At 37.5% G+C, this 21015-nt stretch overlaps 5 protein-coding genes across 5 annotated transcripts; 1 reads left to right on the forward strand and 4 right to left on the reverse strand.

Annotated features, from left to right (window-relative positions):
- Nucleotides 1–2080: 2080 nt before the first annotated feature.
- LOC131790342 (C-X-C chemokine receptor type 2-like) lies at nucleotides 2081–3193 on the forward strand. The gene has a single exon (XM_059107540.2). It carries the CDS (start codon nucleotides 2081–2083, stop codon nucleotides 3191–3193), a length of 1113 nt encoding a protein of 370 aa, XP_058963523.2.
- Nucleotides 3194–3603: 410 nt separating this feature from the next.
- Nucleotides 3604–7759, reverse strand: LOC131790339 (beta-2 adrenergic receptor-like). Its single transcript, XM_066165951.1, has one exon. The coding sequence runs from the start codon at nucleotides 5294–5296 to the stop codon at nucleotides 4403–4405; it is 894 nt and encodes a 297-aa protein (XP_066022048.1). The 5' UTR covers nucleotides 5297–7759; the 3' UTR covers nucleotides 3604–4402.
- Nucleotides 7760–8115: 356 nt separating this feature from the next.
- Nucleotides 8116–12083, reverse strand: LOC131790375 (calumenin-B). The gene is made up of 7 exons (XM_059107583.2): nucleotides 11654–12083; nucleotides 10300–10499; nucleotides 9907–10070; nucleotides 9734–9794; nucleotides 9245–9342; nucleotides 8842–8934; nucleotides 8116–8534 (listed from the first exon to the last, which is right to left on the reverse strand). Exons 1-7 carry the CDS (start codon nucleotides 11875–11877, stop codon nucleotides 8436–8438), a joined length of 939 nt encoding a protein of 312 aa, XP_058963566.2. The 5' UTR covers nucleotides 11878–12083; the 3' UTR covers nucleotides 8116–8435.
- A 977-nt stretch (nucleotides 12084–13060) lies between these two features.
- On the reverse strand, nucleotides 13061–16428 carry LOC131790388 (calumenin-A). Its single transcript, XM_059107595.2, has 7 exons — nucleotides 16140–16428; nucleotides 15445–15635; nucleotides 14999–15132; nucleotides 14618–14678; nucleotides 14432–14523; nucleotides 13813–13905; nucleotides 13061–13295 (listed from the first exon to the last, which is right to left on the reverse strand). Exons 1-7 carry the CDS (start codon nucleotides 16274–16276, stop codon nucleotides 13164–13166), a joined length of 840 nt encoding a protein of 279 aa, XP_058963578.2. The 5' UTR covers nucleotides 16277–16428; the 3' UTR covers nucleotides 13061–13163.
- Nucleotides 16429–16633: 205 nt separating this feature from the next.
- On the reverse strand, nucleotides 16634–20798 carry LOC131790389 (calumenin-A). The gene is made up of 7 exons (XM_059107596.2): nucleotides 20575–20798; nucleotides 19755–19945; nucleotides 19298–19440; nucleotides 18837–18897; nucleotides 18588–18679; nucleotides 18213–18305; nucleotides 16634–17690 (listed from the first exon to the last, which is right to left on the reverse strand). Exons 1-7 carry the CDS (start codon nucleotides 20703–20705, stop codon nucleotides 17589–17591), a joined length of 813 nt encoding a protein of 270 aa, XP_058963579.2. The 5' UTR covers nucleotides 20706–20798; the 3' UTR covers nucleotides 16634–17588.
- Nucleotides 20799–21015: the final 217 nt, after the last annotated feature.

Here is a 21015-nt window from a genome sequence, read left to right on the forward strand (position 1 = left end):
CAAAATTTTTACCTTGTCCCACGCTCGTGACAAGACGAATTACATCTTTCTCTATTTCTTTACCGAGCTCAAAACTTACCATCTCTCTTATTCTATTTATAAACATGATGCTGAACATGATGACATACATGATGCTGATGCTATCGACATTGTTGATCTTAGCAGTATGCAGGACGCTTATCGTATGAACTTCGTAATACACCTCGCTCACCGTAGAGTCTCAGTGGTAGAGCATTTAGAGCATCAGAGGTCTGAGGTTTGATTCCTCAGGGGGATTCAGATTTTTTTTCTTTGTACCACGCTCGTGACAAGACGAAAAACATCTTTCTCTATGAGGATATGTTATCTTACAGACAAATTTTGACTTTCGGTGGTTATTGTTGAGAAAAGTATATTCCAAAAGGCAGTTGAGTTCTGTGTTTAAAATATGTTATAGATATGGGCTCAAGAGGCAAAAAAATGACGACTGCAGAGTCCAACTCCATACCTCCTGTGGAGCCTTCATTTTCATCTTCTTCAGAGACATAGCTTGCAAAAAGAAAGGTTTTCATGGTCTTTAGGATTAGTTTTGGACCCCATGTTATGAAATAAGTAATAACAATCAAAACCATCATTTTGACAACTCGTATTTTTACCTTTGTCATGTTTTTGTTTATAATTTTGTTGTGCGCTCGACTCCACAACACACTTATTATTCTGCCGTACACAACTCCCATAAAAATCAGAGGAATTATGAACGAACATGCGAAGAAAACAGTTACGGAAATCTGAAATGGCAGGCCATGTTTATCTTCACAGTTCCCAAATATTTCCAAGGTTTCTTCCTTCACATTGACTACCCACTCTGTGCTGTGTAAATCTTGCGCTGAACAGATTGCTGCGTAAATTTATTTTAAAATAACCACATTTCTGCTGTGTTTCCAAGTTATTCTTCTTGCTCTAAACGGATGAACAATGTGAATGTAGCGATCAAATGCAATTCCAGAAAGAAGAGCAAATGTAACTGCCAAAGTGGTGTATTTACCAAAGTCGATCAAGTCGGACTTCAGTTTATGACCTCTACCCATACGCTTCATGAAATAGGCCATAGTTAAAAAAAGAGAGAATTCACGTGTATGAAAAGTTATTTTAAAATGTTTACAATTTCTGATTATTTGTTTTCGGATCCTGCTCTTCAACTGACGCACAAAATGTCATCATACTGAAAGCGGTAATATTTTTGCGTTAATTTACCTGCTGATAATCAGAGAAATGAGATGATTTAGGGCTTGGAAAAGAAGCATCAGGATAAATACTCGTAATTTTTGCAGAATAATGTAAATTATATTTGTCATACGATTATTAGGGTATTTACCCGTGAGGATGCGGAAAACTGACGGAGCGAAAATGACTGCTCTAATGAAATACACCTGTCTCGTACATTTTTTATTAATTCAAGGAAGAGATTATCCAATCGACGAGATTAATCATCTTATCTCTGTTTACAAAAAGCACATTAGGTATCTTTTGAAAAAGAAGAAGTTCAGTCTTGAAAGTTTATGATATTAAAAGAGTATTACAAAAGCAAAGTGGGAATATTTGATGAAATGCAGCACTCGTTTTATTTCCATTTGTGTCAAGTTCACATCACCTGCAGTGTCCCGAAGTGATTTACACCTGCGTCATTTGACAAAACTATTACAAGTTGCTGTAAGAAGCTTTTCCTCAAAATATGACTATTATTTAACGCTTACAGTGTCCACAAACAGAAACTTACGTATCACGAAGGTTCATATCCACGCCTTACTTTTTTCTATTTTCGTCGCGTGTTTACCCAAAAAAAAAAACATAAATTATAATCTATATGTCGTGACGTTTCCTTTTGTACTTAGTTAACAGATAAAAGTTAATATGTAGCAGGTTCTATAATTGTGCACAGCGCAATACCAGCGAAATGCGGTTAACATTATCTATCTCGGCTTTTAAATTAGTAAATTGCCTTCTAACAGTTACGTGTGGTGAGTATAAAACACGAGGTTCTGAAAAGTAAGACGCACAAAAGTAGAGGCAAGGATACAACGAAATAAAGATCAAGAAAGAAATGGGGCGGAATTTCTCAGAGGGGCAAAATTTCAGCAACGAAAATGCACCTTTTTTGTCAGAGAACGATGAGAACTTTGGTGCCCTCTTTGTGATATGTTGGATTTTAGTGATTTGTGGATTAGTCGAGAATGCTATAGTCTGCTGTATTTTGATCCGTAAGAGGAAATGTTTCAAGAGCTTTTCGAATTTTCACTTACTGAATTTAGTAATTACAGATATTCTCTTTCGAGCTGTTTCCATCCCAGATTTGTTACCAATGGAACTCAGTGGCAGTAACTTTACATGTAAATTGATCGACTTTGGTAAATACACCACTTTGGCAGTTACATTTGCTCTTCTTGCTGGAATTGCATTTGATCGCTACATTCACATTGTTCATCCGTTTAGAGCAAGAAGAATAACTTGGAAACACAGCAGAAATGTGGTTATTTTAAAATGGATTTACGCAGCAATCTGTTCAGCGCCAGTTTTACACAGCACAGAGTGGGTAGTCCATGTGAACAAAGAAACCTTGGAAACATCTGGGAACTGTGAAGATAAACATGGCCTGCCATTTCAGATTTCCGTAACTGTTTTCTTCGCATGTTCGTTTATAATTCCTCTGATTTTTATGGGAGTTGTTTACGGCAGAATAGTAAGTGTGTTGTGGAGTCGAGCGCGCAACAAAATTATCAACAAAAACATGGCAAAAGTAAAAATACGAGTTGTCAAAATGATGGTTTTGATTGTTATTACTTATTTCATAACATGGGGTCCAAAACTGATCCTAAAGACCATGGAAACCTTTCTTTCTACAAGCTATGTCTCTGAAGAAGATGAAAATGAAGGCTCCACAGGAAGTATGGAGTTGGACTCTGCAGTCGTCATTTTTTTGCTTCTTGAGCCCATATCTATAACATTTTCTTTAGCGAGTTCAATTTTGAATCCCCTAATATTTGCTTATTACAACAAGGCTTTTCGTGAAGATTTACATGCTATTTTCTGTGGAAAATCGAAGATTGCCTGCTGTACAGAAAATAATTACAAAGAAGCCCCTTCTTTAGTAATTATTAATGTTTCAGCTGGAGTTGATATGACCAATTTATCAGGGGAGTACGACACAAAGTTATAAACCTTTTCTTTTTAGGGAGAAAATTATACATTATACTAAAAACCTGTGTAAATTGAAAGGAACAATTAATTTTGTGATTTCAGAAAAGTTTTATTGGAGTGTAATCAGCAATAGCTCGCGTTATTCGCACTGTGTCGCTATTAAGTCTTGCTGGTCTCTTTACAAAGTTATGCAGCTTATGATGGTCATAAAATGGTTGCTTTCTTTTTTAGGAATCAGCCTCCACAAGAGGCCTTTACGAGATACAATGAATAATTTTAATAAAGATAAATGTCAATTTTGCAAGCACAGCTTTGAACTCGTAGACAACAATTAAAAGTTCTCGGAGTTAGCACGTAATCATAACATCATGTATGACATCAATTTCCGCTTTTTCCGCTTTTGTATAAATACTATTTTACCGAGTAAACTTGTCGACTTCTTCGTGAAATACTCAACTTAAATCACTTTTAGAAAATACTTTATTAATGTCAAGTAAGTGATAATTCTAATCTTAGATGCGGTCGTCTAAGCAATCATACAGTCATTTGTTATTGTTTATTTTACCCAGAGCTGACAGAATTTTTCATTAAACTTACATAATTAAAATGCATCGAATATATTGGACAAGACTGTTTTGTAGTAAGGTAATTCCCGTTCTTCCGTGAACTTTACATAGCTACTTTTCATTAAAGAACTGCTTCTTTTCATTAGTTGTGAATCCAATCCATCCTAGTGACTTCCCCGTTTTGGTTCGGTCTAACCTGGACCCCATCGTAGACCATGACGCAATGTTGACGTCAAGTAGAGAGATTGGCCTTGCTCTTCCAATAATACAAAGCTTTGCGCAAACGGAAACTAGAGAGAGAGCTTGGTAACTAGGCTGTGCGCCATCTCTTTTTAGCCATATAATGCAATTACTGGACTTCCGCTAGCTTCACTAAGTTTCCAAGTTAACAATAATATGATATCATAATAATGCTACCAATAAAACTACTTCTAAGGAAAATAAGAGCCTCTTTAAATATGTTTTACAGTTTTGTGTTATGCCACATTTTGTTTGTTCACAAACTTTTGAAGTTTCATCATCACTCCAAAAGGGTCAGTAAATCGGACTTTCTTCTGCATGCTTAACGAATAAGTTTTCCTCTCTAAAACTGGACAGTAGACATGCTTGCTGATTCATCGTCATCGTGATCACTTGAATTGTAGTCCGCAGATGTTCATTTCTCAAGACTTTGATTTGACTCGTAATACTTTCAGAAAAGCCATTCGGAACTCTTTCGTCCGAATTGTATAGATCCACGGATTGAAAAACGAGCTAGTGAATGACAGAAATGCCGCCCAAAACCACAAGTAGTCAATGCACTGTCTTTCCAAAGGATCCGCGACCGAAATATGCCACAAGGACAGCGCGAGACTCGGCAGCCATAACAAAGCAAAAAGACCGATCACTATGCACAGCGTACAGGCAGCTTTCTTGTTTTTCAAAACTTCTTTGCAGAGGCTGTTATCGGCCGCTATGCGTATGCATTGTGATCGGGCAGCCTTGAAGATGTAAACGTAACAATACGAAATGACAAAAAAAGGAAGAAATACAGTCAATATTGTGGTGCAAATCCACAGTGATGGAAGATCCTCATCGCCGTGAAATAAAAACCTTTGAGAAGCATACAGAATGGAGAAAATCCATATCGATGCAATGCCATAAATACAGCGATTAAGTGTAACAATCTCGGTATAGCGGAAGCACTTTGTAACAGCGATATGGCGCTCAATGGATACAGCCGTTAGAGTAAAAGTTGACACTACAGTGGTTTGAAGCCACAACCAGTGCTCTGTGACTCTCAGTGGATGATTATTCTCCGTTGCATTTACGATAAAGATGGAGGCATAAACTGGATTCATTAGCACTCCAACTGATATATCAGCCACAGCAAGGGAAGCAATGAAAAAGTTCGACACTGTCCTCAAAGCAGAAAACTTGGAAATAGCCGTTAAAACTAACAGATTACTGCTCACAGCTAAAACGCCAGAGATAATGTTTAACAAGGCCAGTATCGTCGATGAAATACTTTCAAATGACAAATCCATCTTCCAGCAAAGTCGAGATGAATTTTGCATTTTCAGTTTCAATTTTTCAGCGGAAAAAAAAGATTCTTCCCGTTTTCTAAAAATTTAGGCCCTAAACAGCCCCCAAAACTTGCAGATAAAGGCAATTACTGAACTCACCTTGACAAAACCGCGTTATTATATGTATTGTTTATTCTTGACTTGATTTTTTTCTTGCACTATTGACTGACAGGCTGTCAAATTATACTTTAAGGGAAAGATCTCATTTTAAGCCTTGAAATTTATCCCTTTTGAGTTATTCGTTGTTTGTCTTAATTAGTTTTTCTCAGCTGCCCAAACATTTATTTTTCATAAACGCGATAAACTTCCAATAAGCTGGAACAAAAGTTTTTTTCGTCGCTGTTATGATTTGTTTGCACAATATTTGGTTTATTTTCACAAACTTCCGATCGAAGGCAATGAAACAGCTTACTTCATTAGTTGATGTAATGTATATTTCTTACCTGCACGATATTGGGTGACTTTGTAATTTTGATTTTTGTTCTTGGTAATTTGTCATAATTCGTCTTGCCAGCTTATACTCTGTAACAGTTTTTTTTTTCTTTTTCATTCACACATGTTTCTTCTCACTTTTTTCTCGTGTTCTCGTATTCTCACTATTTTCTTCCAATTATCAGAGTTGTAAGCTTCATTGAGGTGTGAGATATTAGTATTTCTCGCCTTTGTTATTTCGAGCTCTTAACATACTGTGGTAAATTAATACAGCAGCATGACGAAGGCGACAACGATCCCTCCAACCCATCACATAATGAACCGTCAAATGGCAACACGCAGAAATGATTGAAGACGTTTAGTCAAGAGAAAATCAAGCTATAATTAAAGCTTTATCTTTCTTTGGTCCATTGCAGTGCTTCAAATAGCCTTAAATTGTCAAACTGAGGTTCAAAATTGGATAGAAAAAGAAATAGGAAAAGAAGCTGTAGTTGGTAGTTTTTTTTTGCCCTTATTAGACGCAAAAAAAAAATGGCATAATTGGTTTAAGTTTAAAAGAATTTTATATTAAATTTCAAGATTATCTCAGTGGTTATTAAATCGACACGAAAAATCCTCCTACTTTGTCGGGCGAAGTGTTCCCCCCTCTCTGGCCTAGGCGAGATTTTGAGAATCTGGATGGACCAAAATGTATTCTAGAAATTTCCCATTATGTAAAATCCTGTTCGAGCGTAAAATTTGGCGGTCTTGATGTTCATGTTTACCTTTTTGGATTGAATGACGAAAGAAATATATCTCAACAAGATTTGGCACAATAGCTTGTTGACCCCTCAGGGTACCAAACCTCTCACTTACGTCTGAAACGCAATCGAGTTTGACACAGGAAGTTGAACTGGTTCATAGCTTTTCCAGCTGATGGCAAACCCTTTCAAAACTATTTCTGAATCAAAGTTCTTAAATCTAGCAGATGCATATATAAATCAATGGCTTATCAATGTCTACAAACTCAAAACAATTTATCAGATACACAAGGTTGTTATTCAAATTAGGTAAAGGTCGTTTAACTTAGGGTCAAGCTTCCTCGGCTCTGTATGTTTCAAAGTCATCTGTACTTTCAGAATGGAAAATAAAGCGGAAACTTCATTCATAAAGGTTTACAAGATAATCGAATCTAAAAGTTTTCTAACTTAAAGAACTCTCTTCCTTTATAGTTTTACGAACTTATGGGTAACATGAGTTAATTATCCACCGTTGAAATGTGCTTGTCTACTGTCTATTGCCAGTGGCAGCTGTTTCTCGTTTCTAGCTTTTAAAGTCTTTTGTAAGACTACTGGAATTCAGGGACTGAAACACGTTATTTAAAAATTAGAATTAACTTCTCTCTTCCTGATCTTGTGATGTGTACGAAACAAAGTGTAAAACCATTGTAAGTAGTCCTTTGTTTACATCTCCCAACAAAAGGCGTCCCTCCGTTGTCGAATCCACTGATCACAATTCTTGATGTCTTTAACTTGATCATAAAACGCATGAGATGGAAGTCCATTTATTCCTTGATCGCCAAGTTGCATTCGCTTCCCACAGTGAGGGCAAATAACAGAATTTTCGACCAGGAATTTCTTGAGACATGCTTCACAAAATTCGTGTAGACAGCCAAGTAGTTTGACGTTGTTGTTCAGTTCTGTGCTGCGGCAAAGTTTACAAGTTGGATGATTGCTATTTTCCCTTGGAATGACAAAAGAGCTAATAGCAGAAGCCATTGCGGTGTAATTAACGTGATATCGAAACTAGCCCTTGGTGCGAATGCAAATTTTGAAGCTACTTGTAACCCGCAGTTGCGATCTTATCTCACTGGAATTTATTACTCATATTTCCGCTCGGCCGCGTAACAAAATCTTACTCTCTTTGTTATTGAATTGCAGAACTTGACACAAGTAAATATTACCAGTGGCCCAGTGGTGCCTCTAAACCCTTCGTAATTTCGAGGATTAAGATAAGATAAAAAAGGATAGAGCTGGTAATCTGTCAGATTCATAGGAAAAAAAACTGAATTATACTCTTTAAGTGGGTTTGACGTTTGGAATTTTGTAATTTATTATTCCGTCAATTGGGTTGTCACGGTCATGACCCAGATATTCCGCGTGAGAAACGATACGGTTAGGGGAGAAGTTGGTAACTAATGACAAATGGGTCTGGGGTGGATGGGAAAGGGGGAAGAATGAAAGGTTAAAGGATATAAGTATTATGAAAACTTCGGTTTTTGCTCAGACCGATGGAGAAGTAGAAATGACGTCTCTTTGGCCGGTAGATAAAACGGAAAAATAAGCTTACTCAGTTGATGAAAGAGGAACTTGATATTGACTGTGATATTAATTATTCGAGGACCCAAGTGGTTTGACATGAGTCGAGTCCCTCGGTACAAAATACGGGCTATTTTCATCTTCCCCCACCACATTGACGCCTAGTTCTCTCTTTTTTATTTCAAGTTTTTCCTAACACACGATATAAAGGACAAACAACAGATGAAGGATGTAGGAAAAACGAGGATACGATAATATATGTTTAGCGATAATGATGATTCTACAAGGTCACAGATCAACAGTGCGTATTATTCTAATGCGGTAGTTGATCAGCGCAATATCGCGAGAAACCAAAAAAATTACAATCTACAATCCGATGGGGTCGCTACATTGAATCTGTTTCATAATTCATCTTTAAGGAGATCTCCGTAGCTAGTTACTCGACTTCCAGCAAAAATATCATAGTGCTTTATAAGTTCATCTTCTGTCAAGAAAGTATCCTGCAAAACAAACAAAACAAAACAGTTAAATGTTGTATTTTAATACAGGTCAGATTAAAGACAATAAAACATCATAGGTTGACAAAGTACTGTTTAAACATTTTCTGTTTGTTTGTCTCCAAGTATGACACTTAAAGCTTTTAAAGACTGAAAAACTTATCCTAACAGCAGTGCACATGTCAGATCTGAACCTGCCAAGCTGTCGCCAAGCTGCTGACGTCACCTTTATTTCCTCAGATGGATTGAACAACGCTCTTTATTGAAGTAATATAATGTTAAGAGTGACAGGTCTCAATCAAATCATTACCTTGTCGTCATCGCCTGCCTTCATAAGATGTTTTGCCTCGACTAATATAGGATCCTCATGCGCGCCGGGAAAGATCCATTCTCGAATCTCGTTCTGCAGGTATACAAAGAAGAAAAGCGATAAATACCCTCCATCATGCCTTTCACCTAGGCGAACTACGTCGAGGCTAATATATCTTTAAAAAGTAAGCCTTATTTTTTTTATAGTTCGTCGTTTGCAATCCTAAACTATTCTTGTTACCAAATGATATTTTCTTGCTTTTTTGAGGTTGCATTTTTTTAATCTCAGCCAGCTCGAAAATGTGGCAAACGAGCCCCCTAGTCTCTATAAAATGATCTGATTCGTCTTCTATGAAAGAACAGAAAATACCCATTCGCACCTCCTATATTGAGAAAAGACGTACCCTGTCAAGAAATCCATCCTTGTTCGAGTCTAGTTCTTTATTAAAACTTTTTTTGAGCACATCAAGCATTGACTTAGAAAGCCTGTTCACTTCATCCCCTGTTGTGATAAATCAGTAAAAAAGAAGCAATCATTTTACTCTCCATGTTTAATCTTATCCCCTCCCTCCACTCCCCCTCTCGTTAAATTATCAGGCAAACAACTGAAATAGCTAAGCATAATGATCTTGATGTCAGCAGGCTAAAAAAAGAACAATTGATTCTGAGTTCGTTCCAAGACTATGGCTCAAAACCAAGCAACACGAAAACTAATTGATTCCAAACATGTAGCCGTACATAACGCGCACAAATTGTATGTTCTATGCCTTATCTAATATGGAGAGAAACACATTCCTTTGCACGGGAAAAAAATAGATTCAGGAAGACCTTCCATCACATGGATAAGCAGATGTCCTTAGAGAATAGCGAAATGAACACGTTAATTTACATACCAAGGTATTCGTCAACGGATATTTTTCCGTCCTTGTCTGTGTCAAAGATGTCCAAACTTTCCTGACAAGGCGAAAAAAAAATAGAAAATGTTAAATTGTTTGAGTACGATGACGTATTCCATGACCTAATAGACAGTTTTCCTCAGCATTTGTACGAATCACGTGACACTTACCTCAATGAAGTACGAAGTCATCCTTTTGGACTCCTCGGGATGGAGGAGAAATGACAGTTCTTCACGGGACAGTACTTTATCGTTGTCTGTGTCAGCAAAATCAAATCGCTTCTTTTCACGTGAGACTAATATCTTTAATTCCCCAAGACCTTTCTCTTTGAGGCCTTCAATAGATACAACGAAGACTTGTTCAAATCCATGTGAGTGGAATTCGGGACCTCCGGAACACGTCCGGTTTATACGCAAAATGTTTATTTTTTCACCAGGAACTTCAATAATTCAAACCAATTAATGAACGATAAAGGGATTTCATGTTTCTTCCCAAAGGGACAGACATTTCCTCAAGGAAATAAAATTTTAAAGAATGTGAACGTATGGAACAGAATTTCTCACCTTTTTCTGTGGACGAAGGGTACTGGGTCTCCCTGTACTCTTCCCATGATACCTTGCCGTCCTTGTTCGAATCCATATCCTGCATTTTTAGATCAGCCTGGCGCAACACATGTTTTTTCATGTGCTGTTCAATCCATCCATACAGCTCAGGAATTGAGATTTTCTTGTCGCTATCGACATCTATTTTGGGGAACAGTTCCCTGTTATCGAGAGATGAAGAAAAACGTCTTTTACTTTAGAATACCGGAAAGTGTTGATGAAAATTTTATCAATGATTTTGAAAATAAATTGAAATGGAATGAAATGCAAATTTCCTAAGGATGAGGTTATGGCATTATCACATAGCTGGTTCCAAGAGTCACCACGATGAAGCGTTCGATCTAAATGTTCGCTTTGACCACTCAGACCGAAAAAAAGTCCTGGTAACCAGTTTAACCACTTTGTAACTTTTGATGCGAAAAATATTCTGTTACGAGAAGAATCCTTTGAGAGCAATGGAACACTTTTATGTCTTTAGCGCTGAAAGAAAACAACAAGTTTCGTAATTTCTTTTCAAATCCTTGGCACGATTAATTGCAATATTATAAATCCTTGAAAGACACACTCTTGCGTGGTCTCGAAGGCGGAAAATTTGCGTTTGTTCAGCGTCTTTTCAAATGATCTTAATCGTTCAAGCTTGGCTTAGGTCCTAGACATATTGACTTGTTCAGTTGTCATGGTAACGTCTATCAAAAGCAATCTCACAGTAGGTCAGAAATGAACCACAAATAGTTATGACGTTAAGATCATTGATTTACGTCATTTTCAAACCGTGTCTCTGGCAATTTTGTGGTTTAACACACAAAGCTGTTGACATCAAACGACTGGAAAAAATTGATCTACATCGTGAGTAAGCATTACAGAAAGTTGCGGAGCAAAATGATAGAATATTATCCCTTCTCAAAAGTCTGCCAAATTAGGTTCATAGCTAAACACAATCGCTGTATTTTGAATGCGTTTCCCGGCTATATTAGCCATTTTTAAAAATGAAGGAGTTCTAGGAGTTATAAAAGTGACGATTCACTTGATTTTGTCCATCTAAATGTTCCATTAAAATGAAATGTAACCTCTTCTATGGGACAACAGTCAATCAAAAGAACTTGAACTTAAAATAATGTTTCCATAACCTTAATCTACAACGCACCATTGAAGGGACGTTTATTCTATTAGCGAGAGCGCCCCCTCACAACGTGCTCTACAGTACCGAGAATTCTTTGTGTTCTCCTCATACTGGTGGTGTAATTTTCCGACAGTAGGAAAAACAAACTTATTAATTGAGTAAACGACGGAGTAACAGAGCAACAAAGCTACTTACGAAAGTTTTTCCATCACTTTGTCGGCAGGTAGTTTGCTCCATTCCGAAGATAGTGCTCGGCCGAGAAAAGCTTCATGGTCGTATTCAAGATTATGTTCCCCCTTTTTGTAATGGTCTTCATCCGATACTTTGGCTAATGGCAGGTAAAACAGTTTAGTGGCCGACACACTCAGGGCGCATACACAGAGCGAAACGAAACCCACAATGCTGAGACCTCGGAGCATTTTCAATCGCACGAACGCAACAAAATTACACGAGCTGAACTGACAGACGGACCAACAAACGATGAATTTTTTCTGAGAGTTCTTGAATTTAAAGGCACCTGATATCGTTTCGTGTAAAGCCACGTTTCTCAGAATATTGGACGATGCGCATCCTTCCGTTATGTCGGCTGTCAGTCAAACATATTAGTGCCCCAGTACAAGCCGTATGACAAAAGTACTTCAAACAGTTTTAACTCCTACATAATGCCCTTGAAACACGAAATAACTTTATCCAGAAATATTTATACCGCGAACTTAAAAATCAAATCTTACAATGCTCTTCGAGAATTACATCAGAATTGGATTTATAACTGCATGTTTTTCATCTCTCACAGTTTCTTATCGAGTTTAAAATCTAGTGGATATCTTAACGTAAACGAAAAAAAAATGTTCACCGAGTCATCTAAGACCAAACAACCATTCCGATATCAATGTATTATACTCTGACACAAAGGGTCTTGAATTAGCGAGGCAGTCTAGCGTGTAATCTAAATTCAAGCTAAACTGATATTTGATTGTTTGTCTTTAGACCAAAGTACTTGAATGTGAGCTTTACCGGTGTCGGCGGCTAAGCATTGTCTCTGGCTGTTCAGACAAAGATCTTAAAATGCATGCCATAGCCGATCAAAAACTCGTAAAAAAAAAAGGAAATATCTTGTATGAAGAGAGTTTTTTAAAATCCAGTTTTCAAATACTGGATTTAAAAAAAACTTACTCTGTTTGTCTTCAATTTACATGTGTTTTTGCTCTCAGTGTATTGAATCATTTCTAATCATTCATTCAAGATGATTCACTTGTGAACTTTGATTTAAAAGATTGCGCAAGGAAAATACTTACCGGGAATTACTCGCGAAGAGGAGACCGAGGGGGAGTGGGAAGGGGAAGAGGTAGAGGAATACTATCAGATTACTCGCGGACAGAAGGGATACAGAATTCTGTTTAATGTAACGCAAGTCTTAAAAAGCTGATTGTTTGACTGTGAAGTTTGATTGTGCAACAATTCTTCGCAGACTTTTTTAACACCTAATGCACTGTACATTTTGGTGTATTTGGAACATATATGAAACTGATGATTCTCTATTTATTTTTATCAACATTTTTCTTTAAAATGATAAATAAATTATTCAACGTGATCGAAGTGTAATCAGTTTTATAATTATTTTATTTTATTTTGTCTGAGGAACTTCATAGACATACACTTGTTTAGTATCAAAGAGAAAAAAGACTAACAAAAAATCTCGCTGTTTCTAAAGTTCAACCTTAGCCTTTTCAGTCTTTTCAGCCTCTTCGGCCTTTCTCTTCTCATTTTCCAGAACTGCTCTAACTGAAGTGAAAAGATCGATATTCTTGAGAATTTCGCTATCAGTGATAGCACCATCCTAGAAAAATAAAGAGATATTACATTATGAGAATGCAAAATACTCTATTTCCTCGAATAAGCGCCCGCGCTCTAATAAACGCCCTCTTCCAAATTAGTGCCAACCCCCCTTGGCCAATATATAAAACAAGCACCCCCTCGAGTAAGGACCCCCCTCCTCCCCCTCTTAAATACTATTCTTAAATAGCAGGGATACAAGTGAAACCTGTTTCTTTTGCCACTTCATATATATTTTTTAGCCTTCAATTACAGTTGAATCGGTAAAAAAAGAAAGTTTCTTTCCCATTCTAGTTATTTCTATCTCCATTTGCTTGAATAATTCCTTTCTCTGCGATATCTGTTCTTTTGATTTTTGTCCCACTGCTGCGCCATCTTAATAAGCGCCGCCCTCGATTAAGCGCCCTCCTTCGAATAAGCGCCCCTCCCTTCATTCAGCTACAGCTTTCCTTCAAGAGCCCTGACACGGAACTGGAGACAGAAAACGAGGGTGTGGCCTCGTGATAGCCACAACGGCTAACCTTATTATCGTCCGCCCTTTCAAGAACTTGCTTTGCTTGTCTCTTAGCCAAAGACGAAGTACCAATTGACCTTAACCACTCTTTTATTTCCTCCTGGAAGAAAGAACATCGATAAATAATCAAACTTTATTTCAACTGAAACCAAGGCTCAGCCACGAAGCCTCTCTTTGGTGCGGTACTAGTGCATACCCGACCTCAGCGGATACTTTCCGAAGAATCCCGACGATTTGGCGAAAACCTATGGACATATGAATCAAAATTTACGATTCTTCACTGATTACTTTGACAGTTACTCATAACACAAAAAGCCTTAATGAAGGGACCAGCCATTATTCATCATCATCGGTTGTCACGATACAATTTATCTGATCCCCCCTTCCGCCAAGATTCTGTAATATTCCTACGAACCCCCTCCCCTCCCCCCCCCCCTTTTATTGGCAGGTAAGTGCCATTCAATTTTCTATATTCTCTCTTTATACTCCGTTTACCCTGGAAGCCATGTTATCCCCAAAACCCTCCACCCATCTTCCACCCCCATCCCCTCCCCCAAGCTATAAAATAATGACTAATCCCTTAAATCAATGCTCAGTTAAAAAGAAATGAAAAATAAATAACTTACCCTGTCGAAACTTCCATCTCCGTTTTTATCTTGTTCTCCGTAGAATTTATCAGCAGCTTCCAGATTTTCTTTAGTTCCTTTGAACATTTTTTCTGAAAGAAATTGTCTCGTTTGTAAGTAAAATCCAAATCACGTTCCTCGACTAATTCATTCAGCTCCTGAAGTAGTTAAAAAAATACTAATTACCTTTGTACTCCTCTAGCGAAAGAAGTCCATCACCGTTTATGTCTCCTACTTCCATGTATTCCTATATGGTGGAATAAAGGTAATTTAGCAAACTTTTCGATTGACTATCGTGACACTAACACCAAAAAATTACGTTGGCCGATCAGAGAAAAGGAAACTTCACAAGGAGCCAACCAAAGAGAACTTGAAGTAAAAAACAAAAAAATCTACCAACGATTTCCGGCGGGAAATCGTAAGTGACCGAGTCGTGCTTGCCGAGTTTTTAATTTGCATCCCATTGGTTGAGAGGAGGCGCAAATTTTTTTGACCAACTGTTGTACATGCCGAGTCCTTGCAAGGCAAGGGTTGAAGCATAATCTGAAGGGAAAAAAAGAATCTTACGTCAATAATCACTTCGAACATGTGAGGTCTCTCCTCTGGGTGAAACATGGAAGTGATTTCATCAGTGTTCAGGAGGCCATCTTTGTCGGCATCTGCAACATTGAATCTTTTTCGCTTTTGTTCTTCTGTAGCGACTGTAGGGAATAAATAGTGAATAATAATAAAAATAATAATAATTAATAGAAAAATAGACAAAGAATATACTTACAATAAAAAACAAACAAAACAAAACAAAAAGCAAAAACAAACAAACAAATTAAATAACGATTAAATAACAAGGGAAATATATAACCGATTTACGTACAAGCTTATTTTTAGATGCATTTTTGGGTGACTCTATTAAAAAGGAGCGTCAAAAAAAAAAAAAGCGTCTATAAGGAAGATGAGAGTTTGTGTAGCAAACAGACTCACAATTAAATTGCAAACTTCAAGAGCTATGCAATTACCTCCAATGTCTTCTTGGGTATTGAGAAGTTCTTCGAAAGAAAGTTTGTCATCTTTGTCGGTGTCCAATTCACTCATAATTTGCCCAGAATCCTCTTTGTAAGTTTTCCTCAAAGTTTTCCTAATCCAGGCAGTCATTTCCTCTTCATTTACTTTTCCATCTTTGTCCGTATCCATGACTTCAAGAAGTAAACTGCAATTAACGCGGAAAGAGAAATAAATTAGAATATGTAAGTACAGGAACCCTATGGGGTGTGCTTTATTGCAGTTATATCGCTTTTCTTTCAAAATATTACAGAATTATCCTTCTGCCATTTTTTTTTCAAAGCTTCGAAGGAATTCAACAGACAGCGGTTTTGCTCATTATGCTAATTTTAACATCATGTCACGGTCATTGAACATTGATCAGTTAAGGGACAGAGGTCTAGTTTACGTTTGAAATGTTGCTTTTTTGGAGTCTGGTCCAAGAAGGAAAAATTCCAAATCAAAGAAGCGGCAAAAAAGTACAAACACTTGGCCTTTAGCTTCCTAATTGCCTTGCATACAAACAAATGAACCAACAAACAAATTCCATCTCGTTCGGCTTTCAAATACCCCTAAACTGACGCCAATTTGAAATATTCTACAACGACAAACAATCCCAATTCCCAACATCTTCTTGAATACTACATAGCTACACGTGTGTTTTATTACTTACGTGACAGTATTGTTGACTTTCTTTTCGGTATCTTCTTTAGAAACTTTCTTTGTATCTTTTTGCGATGAGAAAGCGGACGCATACAAAATGCAACCACAACACAACACAAGACAATACGAACTCCAAACTCGAAACATTGTGAAACTAAGGTTCGTGTGCTTTACTTAAAGAGCGCTTTGTACTATCTTATGACAAGTTTAACTAAACCGGCATATATTGTATCGGTGATCCAAGATTTTGTCAAGTATAGTACACGTTGTATGCTTCGTGTGAAGCCACGTAGCTTATGGTATCGGCTGATGCGCAATCTACCGTGCCGAAAATAATGTCGTCAAACATCTAACAAAAGGGTCTCTATAAACTATGCCACTTAACGTAGAAAGTGAGCCGCGGGGGGAGAGTGTGGAGCAACACGGAATACAAGTCTTTTGTGTCAAATGTCCGGTGAATCATGAAACAGCCAAAAATCCTTTAAAGTGCACTACACTTTTCTTTGTATTTACCAAAATTACAAGCATAGTCAGCATATCAATTTTTTCCGCATCCCACCTTTCGTCAGAGCCTCCCGCTGGCTACGTAATAGGAAATGGTAAATTCTAAATAAAAACCCAAGGAAACATCACAATATCAATTTCTAATGCATGCATGCATGCAATACACAAGCCTTTTTAACGCGTATTCCTTACCACTTTACAAAAGCCAACTGTGATATTTCAGTTTTGTCTAATATTACAAACTATGGTCCTCCTAGACAAGTATTTCGATTTCTCTAGCGAACTGATAGGTCGCTTATCAAAACTATTGCATTGATTTCGCCTGCTAAGCTTTTTAGCTTCATTTTTTTCAAGGTTATTTATAAGGTATTGTGGTAAGAAATTCGGGGATTAATAGACAAACTTGTTGAACCAGAACAGCATGAAAATAAGCCATTAGTCTCAATTTCATTCAAAAACATGTATAAACAAGATTTTAAACAAACAAATGACTTAGCACCATCGTGAAACATTGTGTTTTTTTCAACCAATGATAATGGTATTCCAAGTTTACCTACAATAGTATAATTTCACTCAATCACATCACAGATCTTGAGCCCAGGGCGATCTCGGCTTCTTGTCAGCGGTGTGGTCGTTCTTGGAGACCATACCGCTGACAATAAGCAAAAATAATCGTGGGCTTGTGGTTGTCATATCACGCGATTCCCAAGTTTGGTTTCAATAAGCCACTGGTCTAAAAGAGTGCGTACTTATATGAGATCTTCGTGATCCCAAGTTTCTTACAAAAAAACACCAACCAATGTTCAAAACGTAGAGTGACCGTTGTATTTTCGTTTTAAGTTGCTTCCCTTATTGTTATCTCGTCCTCTCTGTTTCCTTTTCTCTTCAATTCAGTGTTTGCATCTTTAGAAGACGAACAGAGGGACCAGAGAAGAGTATTTTATACTAAGTGTCTTCACAATTCGTCTTTAACTTTTTGCCTTGTTTGGAATCCTTCAGGCCCGGCGGTGAAAATCTCCATATGGTTCATGATTTCTTTTTCGCTTAAAACACCATCCTGTGTGTATTTACAGATGAAAAAATGATGTCCTGAAGACGATAAGCCTCTCTAGAAATAAGTCTGTGAATCTCCAAGGGATATGGGACATAGGCGCAGTCCCTTCCTTTTGCGTTTCAGTGTGGAAATTATTAGAAACGCACTACATTACACATTCTCGTGATCTTTCGAAAAATCTTTTCATCGCGCTTGACAAAATAAATTGGAACAACTATCGACTTCTTTATTGCCACAAGTTGGTTTCAGTCACACTGGACACAGTTAAGATTACATAAAAGTTTTGCTTGTGCTAACGAACAAGTTGAAAGACATTCAAGGAAATTTTGATAGAAGCATGGGCTCGGCCTAATTTGCGGTGACGCCCCTTCTTTTATAACCCACTATTTAAAACGTTCCACCACCTCTTCCAGAGGTGGTACTATCCAAAAGACGAAGGTATGTAGAAAATAGACGGGAATTTGGGGCACACCCTCCGGTTACACTCAACTATCACGCATCTTTCATCATCTGAAAATAGATTACCTTGTTATCGTCGGCTAATTTAACTTGTCTTTGTGCTTGATTATTTGCTTGGGCCGAGGTGTTTACTGCTGCTAACCACAGCTTCATCTCCTCCTTAGGACAGGAAAGAAGGTAAAATCAGCTGAGATAGAAACTACGATTAAATTGCTCCCAACGTTTCCTTACTTCCCAGTTCAGTTTTTTTCAGATTAAGCCCAAGGCTCTGTTTTTGTTGCATGTTTTCAAACTCCTTCATCTGATCCTTTAGTAGAGCCCGCCTGAGAAACTTTTCAGCAATGAACTACATATCTTGACTAGCCCAAAAATTCTTAATCATGAATTGGTCGGTTTTCTGAACAATTCAAAGTTAAAATTTCCCTTATATGCTATGCATACTTTGTTAAGTTTTCCATCACTGTCTTTATCCAGTCTCTTAAAGGATTCTTTCGCTGAGTGTTCATCCGCGTTTCCAGTATCTGCTGTTTTCCCTACATGGAAATAAACAGTGCGTGAACTAATCAGCATAATTTCAAACTTATCATCAGCATCTCAGAGGAATTCAAAAGTGTTTGTAAACTCTTTCAGTAAACTTATAGGTAAGGTCAGACCTAACATGGAAAACAAATTCAAAGGAAAGAGTTTTACCTTTGTACTCTTTAAATGATAGAAAACCGTCATTGTCGCTATCAATGTATTCCATGAACTCCTAAAAAAAATCACCTTCAGTTTTAGCTTTTGGCTCAGAATGGAATAAAGTTGACATAAAAGTTGATGATTTGTTTTAATCAATTGAGTCGATAATGTTAATTAGCCACCGGAAAAGGTTTAAAAGCTGACGTTTCGAGCGTTAGCCCTTCAAACGCTCAAAACTTCAGCTTTTAAACTATTTACGGTGGCCAGTTTACATTATCAACTCAGTTGATAAAATCCAGTTATCTTGCTGTACTCCCCCACCGACACACAGCACCACAGTTTCTTAAGAAACTCACCCCTTTTAACATAAATTTTGTTTTCGGTTTGTAATTCTGTAGAAAAAAATGTCATGCGTATCACCATATAGGTAAAAAAATAACTCATATCAGGACTTTTCAAGCACAGCTCCTTACCTCAACTATTACTCCAAACATATTTGCACTTTCTTCGGGGTGGAATAAGGAAATCAGTTCATCGCGTGACAGCAAACTGTCTCTGTTTACATCAGCGTGTTCAAATCTTCTTCTATCACGCCTTTTTTGCTTTTCTGTAAAACCTGCAAGTTGATATAATTGGGAACAAAACCATCGTGCAGTTGTCAAAAATGATCCATTAGAATGTCACACAGTTTAAATGCAAAGTTTCAGCCGCAAAAGTGTTGAAGAGTAATTCTCACTACCACAACAGCTGCAAACAGGAGTCTAGTAATGGGCTCCTGCCGCAAACCGAGAATTAATTCGATAGATGGGAGGGTAGAAAGGAAGGGTCCTTAAAAAGAGTGAAAATTGGGAAATACAGCGAAATCAAAACATTGCGTCATCATTATTGCAAGGGGACAGGGGGGCTTGTAAGAGGTGTCACAATGTTTACCGTCTCTGTTTTCAGCACCCTTGACATACTCTCCCCAGGAAACCTTGCTGTCTTTGTCAGAGTCCAGTGAACTCAGTCTACCGTCGGCCTCCTGTCTGTAAAAAGTTCTCATGCTCTTTTGGGTCCAAGCAGAAAGTTCTTTGACTGAAATTTCACTGTCACCGTTTCGATCAATCAATAATAAAACTGACCTACAATGCAAGGAGAAAAAACAGTTTTGTTTAAGCGACTTATGATTTCATGAACAGAAGAATTTGGAAGTGGTCCTCACCCTACCAATTGCTACTTCAAAGTATACAAAACTGAGTAATGCAATCTAAGCACATCCGCCCTGGAACCCTAGAAAGTTCTCCTACAAAACATGAGATGATAGCTTTTCTCAAAATCTTTTGTTTTTTTAAATAAATCCTTACAATTTTAGTTAGTTTCATTTCAGCCATCTGAAAGCTTCTTTGAAACATTGCGTGACGAGTGTAGAAAAGTCAGTGTTTAACCGTCACGCAACACATTTGTAACGGTACAGATTTCCGTGAATTACGGAGAATTCTGTTCAATATTCTTCAACACACACAGATATAAAGAAACATTTCTTATAAGGGAAAAATTAACAAACCTGTCCTGTTTCAGAAATACAATAATTCTCTTAAAGTAGACCAATGCCTTTCATCGTCACACGTCATAATAGTAAAAATAATTTAGTTCATATATACTTTACATTGACGAGAAGTTCAACATCAGGCAGTTAAAGATAGAAACCTAACTTTTTTTTAACCAGGTATAGTCTAAAGAGAGCTTAGAGTATTCACGATAAATAGCAAACCTTAGTTTGGCCTTTTCTTCGTCATCGTTGCCGTCATTTTTAGGATTGCTTTGAGTGTCAGGTCCCTGAAACTCAGCTGATATTCTAGCAAATAACACGAAAGTGACAAGAATTAACAGCGACGAGGCCATGTTCACCAAGCCCACGATTGAAAACTAAAGATTATTAGAGAATCGTCTAAATGGTAAGCTTAAGCCACAAAAGCACATTCTCTTGTCTTAGAAACTGACCGCATCACAAAGCTTCGCGAGATATCCGGTGACAAGCCAAAGACAAGGGACATTGTTAATTACTTCGCGTGACAAGTGCTTACGTGACATTGACACCAGGTCGCTATGCCTGGAAGTCTCGCACAGTTAACCTCTTCATTTTTGACACCGTTCAAGTGAAATAATTTGGAATAGTCACATCAGTGAAACATTTCGCACCTAATCGCCAAAT

This window comes from Pocillopora verrucosa, chromosome 4, assembly GCF_036669915.1.
Source record: "Pocillopora verrucosa isolate sample1 chromosome 4, ASM3666991v2, whole genome shotgun sequence".
NCBI lineage: Eukaryota > Metazoa > Cnidaria > Anthozoa > Scleractinia > Pocilloporidae > Pocillopora > Pocillopora verrucosa.